This window comes from Lipotes vexillifer, unplaced genomic scaffold (genome assembly GCF_000442215.2).
Source record: "Lipotes vexillifer unplaced genomic scaffold, Lipotes_vexillifer_v1.1 scaffold1276, whole genome shotgun sequence".
In the NCBI taxonomy this organism is placed as follows: domain Eukaryota; kingdom Metazoa; phylum Chordata; class Mammalia; order Artiodactyla; family Lipotidae; genus Lipotes; species Lipotes vexillifer.
Window position 1 is genome coordinate 304,597 of NW_006798658.1, and position 6,400 is coordinate 310,996.

Consider the following 6,400-nt stretch of genomic DNA (forward strand, 5'->3'; position numbering starts at 1 on the left):
TGCTGATGATAGCTGGATGTTTTTAGGGCCATAAGATCATGTGTACTAATCTCAAATTTAATTTTAATTTTATTAATTGGTGAAATCAGAAATCAGTTAGGAAAAAATAGTTAAATAAAACCCAAGGCTAATGATGCTGCAGGGAAACATACATGTATCGCCCATGCCATTGAAATAGATGAAGTGGTTGGGATAGCAAACTGGCATCATGTATTAAGAGACCTAAAATGTTCGTGCCTTTTAATCCAGTAATCTCACTTCTCAAAATAACTTCCAAGAAAGCAATTTAGAAAAGAATAATTAAATCTGAGCTCAGGGTTATGGTTGATAATACAGAATTCTCCTTGTTCTATGAACGAAAAACAAAAACAATAGAATTCCCCCCAAAAACCATGCAAGTTCATTTGGAAAAAGTAATCTTTTCCTGATAGTAACAAACAAAACCCTTCTCTTTTTTGGGTTTGTAGATTGTTTTCTGACTTTTCTTCTTCTTTCTTTTTTTTCCTCTTCCCTCTTAAATGTAGGTAGCCTCCAAAGACCTGCCTTTCATCCACATTTCTCTTCTCATGGTTGACTACTTTAATTGATCTCATGGTGTCTATTGTTTGTATGTAGATATCTCTGAAATCTAACATTTCAACCCTATTCTCTTTCCAGAGCTCCATTTGTGATATATGTTCAACTCCGTTTGTGATGTATATTCAATTGTGAATGTGTGCAATTCTGTGTATCCAAAAAAACCATCTTATTTATTTTCTCTCCTACTGATCATTTTTTCTGTGGTCTATATTCTTCTTATCAGTCCATCTTGAAATCTTTAGCTTCAGATTCTCCCTTTCTTCCTCTGCCTTCAGAACCCTCAGCTGTAGACCTGTAGTATTTTTCTGGTGTGTCTTCATCATCTCCATGAGGTTACCCTAGCTCAGGCTTCCTTTTTTTTAGAGGATGTTTGTGATAGATCCTTAATTGTTCTGCCTGCACTTTCTCTCCTCTCTAATGAATCTTGTCAGAGAAGTCTTTCTGAAGCACAGATCAGACCATATCACTTTCTAGATTAAAAACCTTCAAAGACTTCTTATGAATAAAGAGATTCGTGAACTCCATCTAGTCTTCAGGGTCTTCCACTATATGGCTTGAACTTACTTTTCTATTTTTATTTCCCCCCCTTAAATCCATTTTCCTCTCATCTTCTTCATACTTCCTTCTGAGCTTTTCATAATTATTTGGCCTCTATCTGACATTGTCCCTATTTTCACATTTCTGGATCTCATCCATGCTTCAAGAGTTGGCTTTCAGATTTGCCTTCCAGCTGGGAATAATCTTTTCTTCCTGGGAAGTCCCAAAGCCTTTTTCTGTTTCTTTGTTATTGTGGTTAGTATGCTTTCCATTGTACTGTGGTTCTTTATGTGCATGTTACTGGTAGTTGTTAAGTTCTTTAAAGTCTGGATTTATGTCTTATCTGTTTCCTGTGTACACTATATGGTACGTAGTTCTCAATGAATATTTATTAAGTAAATATCTAAAGAGCTATCTTGTTTGGGGGGCCTTTTGGGGGGAACAAAATTTTGAGGATTCTTTATTAATATACCAAAGGCAGAAAAGATTACATGTTCCATAAGGACCTACAGAAGTATATTTAAAAGTAATTTTGTTAAAAAAGAAATACAAGAACTTAGATATATAGATGAGACCTTGGATCACTGATTCAAACAATTTTCAAACAGATGAAAGCTAGTTTTTACAGCCACGTAGAATAGAATATAGACTTATCAGAATGTTCAGTCGTTGAACTAGTTACTTATACAAGTCTTGGCAAACAGAAACATTTTGTTTTTCTTTAGTATTTCTATAATACGCGGTTCACATTTTATAAACTCCTAATTTACTTCTTGATGCTGTTGAAATTATTTTTAGGAAATTATTGATTCTTAAGTAGTTCTGTTTCCCTTCTTGCATATATATTTTTTAAAATTTTTATTGTTTGTTTGTTTTTTTTGCAGGTATCCTGGTCAGATATAGGAGGACTGGGAAGTATCAAACTGAAGCTGAAACAGGCTGTGGAATGGCCCTTGAAACATCCCGAGTCTTTCACCCAAATGGGTATTCAGCCACCTAAAGGAGTTCTTTTGTATGGGCCTCCTGGATGCTCTAAAACAATGATTGCAAAGGCTTTGGCCAATGAGAGTGGGCTGAATTTCCTAGCTGTAAAGGTAGGGTGTTAAATTTTTTAACTGCTCCTCTGTCTTCTAGGCACCCCCGTCCAATCCTCTGATTCCTACCCTTAGGAGAGCATAAAAGGCCATCTTAAGGAGTAGTTGATTTTTATTTGAGATTGATAGCAATATAATATAGGGAGATGGGAGATAAATTAGTGCCTATGGGCTTCCCTGGTGGCGCAGTGGTTGAGAGTCCGCCTGCCGATGCAGGGGACACGGGTTCGTGACCCGGTCCGGGAAGGTCCCACATGCCGCGGAGCGGCTGGGCCCGTGAGCCATGGCCGCTGAGCCTGCACGTCCGGAGCTTGTGCTCCGCAATGGGAGAAGCCACAACAGTCAAAGGCCCGTGTACCGCAAAAAAAAAAATAAAAATTAGTGCCTATAATCAGCAAATCATGGTTTAGTTTCTTGATTCTCAATATTTCTTACACACATGTGTAATAGAAACCAGTTTTCTTTAGTTTCTACATTTTTAAATTGTACTAATCACTTTTGTTTAACCAAGACTTAATTATAAATTTGATTGAATTTAATAAATTTAATATTTACAAACATAATATTTTAAAAGAAATCAAATACCTTATATGGTACAAATCATTTTTTTAAAATATTCATTATTTATTTGGCTGCATCAGTTCTCAGTTGCAGCACACGGGCTCTTTGTTGCAGCACGTGGACTTCTCTAGTTGTGGCACACGGGCTCCAGAGCACATGGGCTCAGTAGTTGTGTCATGTGGGCTCTCTAGTTGCGGCACATGGGCTGTAGAGAGCACGGGCTTAGTTGCCCTGCGGCATGTGGGATCTTATTTCCCCAACTAGGGATCAAACCTGTGTCCCCTGCATTGGAAGGTGGATTCTTAACCACTGGACCACCTGGGAAGTCCCTGAAAATGAATCTTTTAAAAACACTTTCCCAGTCAGAAGATATATATACATTATTTATATTCTGAAACACACATGCATATTTTATTTGTTTACTGCCCTGCCCTATTACTTGGGATAGATTATCTCACCTGATATGTAGTTTTGCATTTACTATAGGACTAGATATTAATTTTGTTATTAACTTCTGTGTAACATGATAATATATCCATTTACTAAATATATATATATTTTTTAGTATATATGTATATGTATATATAAAACCTTAAATCCATTTCTGTAGACTTTATCACAAAAATACATATTTAAATATGTTAACTATCAAAGTCATTTCAGAAAAGGTACATGATAATTTAATTTGATGTTGTCAGGGAATTTTTTTTGTAATAAAGTATGTTTTTTTAATCTTAAAACATTGAAATCATTGACAGGTTGAACGTATAAAACCTATTTCAGAGTGTCAGTCTTTTACTTTACTGTTGACCCTTGAACAACGTGAGTTTGAACTGTGTGGTTCTACTTATACGTGGATTTTTTTTCTGTAGTAAAACTATAGTATTACATTATCCGAGGTGGGTTGAATCCGCGTATATGGGGAAACTGTGTAAATGGAGGGCCAACTATAAGTTACACTACGTTATACTTAGATCTCTGACTGCATGGAGGGTCAGAGCTCTTCACCCCCGCATTTTTCAAGAATTAGCTATACTTAAATTTTTTGTGGAATGATATTTAGATGTATTTAGGCTATTTGCTTTTTAAGAATCAGTATCTTCACAATCACTAATGTTTGCGTGTTTTTTATTATCTTGTAGAAGACATTGGATAGGAATTTGGGGAGGGGACCATTTTCACTATGATTAGTTATGCTGAATCATGACCATAGTTTTAAAGGTTGCAGTTTTAAATGTTGGAGTAATGAGTGATTTTGAAATTTCAGAGACATCTTGATTTCTCTTTGGTCCTTGTCCTCTTGTATTGTGGTAGTGGAAATGGTCATTTTACTGGCATTTCCTACTCTTTTTCTTCTGTCATCTCCATTTTTCTGTGCCTACCTTCCACAGTGTATATTCATAATTGAATTTTTCCTGTCTACTGGAAATCTAAAACTTATTTAATGAGGATTTAGCTCGCAGTTATTTACACTTGAATGTCAAGGAAGAAAGAGCACATATATTTCCTTACAAATTAGTATCTCACTCTTTTGTGATCCAAGATAACAGTTCCAGGTGCTACCAGGACTGCTTTCTGGCCTATCCTAGGATTACTTAGAAATATATTTATTACTGCTTTTGCCTATGAAACCTTTCATAACTTTACAGTTTCACTTTTGTCTTTTTTCATGATGAGAAAATGAGGAAGACTCTTTTTTCATGTAAGATAACCAACTATGTGTTAACTTATATGCACCTTTCATTAACTATTTAATTCTTTTAGGTCACACACAAAAGATAAGTGATGTTAAGAAGTTTCTTAATAAATTGAGTTTGTGCTTGCTTAGGGATTATTACATATCCTACTTACTAATTTTTATTTAATGTAGACTTTTATTCATTTTACAATTTTGTGTACTTTGACAGTATTATTCAATTTTTGAATCTGGGTGGAGGATATATTAAGTGAACAATGGGTGTTCATTTACTATTCTTTCAACTTTTCCTATGTGTTTAAAAATTACAAAAGAAAAAGTTGGGAACACAAAAAGTATTTGCTTTTTATGCATTTTCATTGGTCCTTTCATCTTGGTCTGATTAATGCTTATGAGAAGAGTTAAAATAGCTATATCATACCATTTATGTATGAGGATATGAAGTCAAAGAAGTTAGGAATTCATATTGTATTCTTTCAAGTTTTATTTTCCTACGAAGAAAAAGTTGTCTTTTGTTTCCAACATAGATAATTGTTTTCTGTAGGATTTAAGTGTTATAATTAAGTTTGAACTTTTTGAAATAACAAATCTCACACATTTTGAAAGTGATCAGAAAAAAATAGGTAGACTCTGGTTTTGAGAAACACAAGTGTTCTGGATGTATTGAAAGAATAAACTCCGTAACACTTTTTGCAATGGTGATTACCTTTAATTCTGAAGGTAAAGAATTTTAAAAGTTTAAACATTTCTTTCTCTGAGTTTATGAAGGAACCCTTTATTCCCCTGTGCATCTTTTCTAAACAGTGATTACAAGATTTATATTCTACTCAGAGCTAAGACTTCACCTTGGCTTGTGTGGGCTCTTAATAGCTTTTGGCATCTGTGTGTGTTTTTGTGCAGACTGTAGCACTTGACATACGCTTAAGTTTAGTTTGTCATCTGGGTCAATTACGTCAAAATATTTTCCAGTTGAAATTTCCTCTCTGCTTCTCGCTTGCTTTTTGTCTGGAGTGCTACAATAGATTAATTACCCTTGAATGGCTGGGCTGCTTTACTTTATGAAGAACTGTTACTGATTCTGGAAGAAGGGTGATTAGGCCTCTGACAGGGATTTTCAGCAAGTCCTTTATTAGCTGTATTGGTGAGTACAAGAATGTAATGAACTTAGTATATCCTTAACTTTTGGGGGAAACTTTTTCTGACACTTGTCTCAGAGAGGAATTGTGAAAAATACATCCCATTTTCAGGAAAAACCTGTATTTTACTGAAAGCAGTGCACAATTCAAAGTAATTACTATTGTTTGTTTAACTAAATCCCCTACTATTCTATTACCAAAGGTACAAGATAATTTGAACTTTGTAGGTTCCAAGTTCATCTTTAAACTTAAAAAAAAAATTATGTAGGCTAGTCTATAAATCATAGAGCTTTCATTTTGCAGATATTGCTTGGAAAACTGCATAGATACCTCTTTTACATACTGAATGCTTTAAGATTAGTTTCTAGGATTACAAATAAGGATAGTGATGTTTAAGAAGGTGAAGTGACTTTTCCAAGTCAAAGTGGTGGTAATGGAACTGAAATTTGATCTCAGGACTTTCTGACTCCAGAGTCTAAGCACTAAACCCCACTGTATTATACAGTCTTCCATTTTCCTTTTTTTTTTTTTTTTTAAATAAAACTAGTGCCCAGTGCTTTTTTTCATTAATTACACCAAATTACTTGAGAAGGTAGTTCAGGCAGTTTCTATGGGGCAGGTTCAGAGATGTGGAAAGATGTTTCTGGGACCTAGTTTAAAAAATAATTTTGTTTCTCTCAAAGAAAACTGAGGAAAATAGCATGGCTTTGGAGTGGAAGTTGATTGAGTTAATAAGAAAGGGTAAACACTGCCAAAGAAACAGGAAACTGATGAACTAAATGGAAGTGTAGGGAAAA

General features: G+C 34.7%; 1 protein-coding gene across 1 annotated transcript in view; it reads left to right on the top strand.

Annotated features, from left to right (window-relative positions):
- AFG2A (AAA ATPase AFG2A) overlaps nucleotides 1–6,400 on the top strand; it is a 342,792-nt gene that overhangs the window by 74,511 nt on the left and 261,881 nt on the right. Inside the window, exon 11 of the mRNA XM_007470730.1 lies at nucleotides 2,001–2,210. Within this exon, the coding sequence (XP_007470792.1) occupies nucleotides 2,001–2,210 (210 nt within the window). The remainder of the gene's footprint in view (nucleotides 1–2,000; nucleotides 2,211–6,400) is intronic.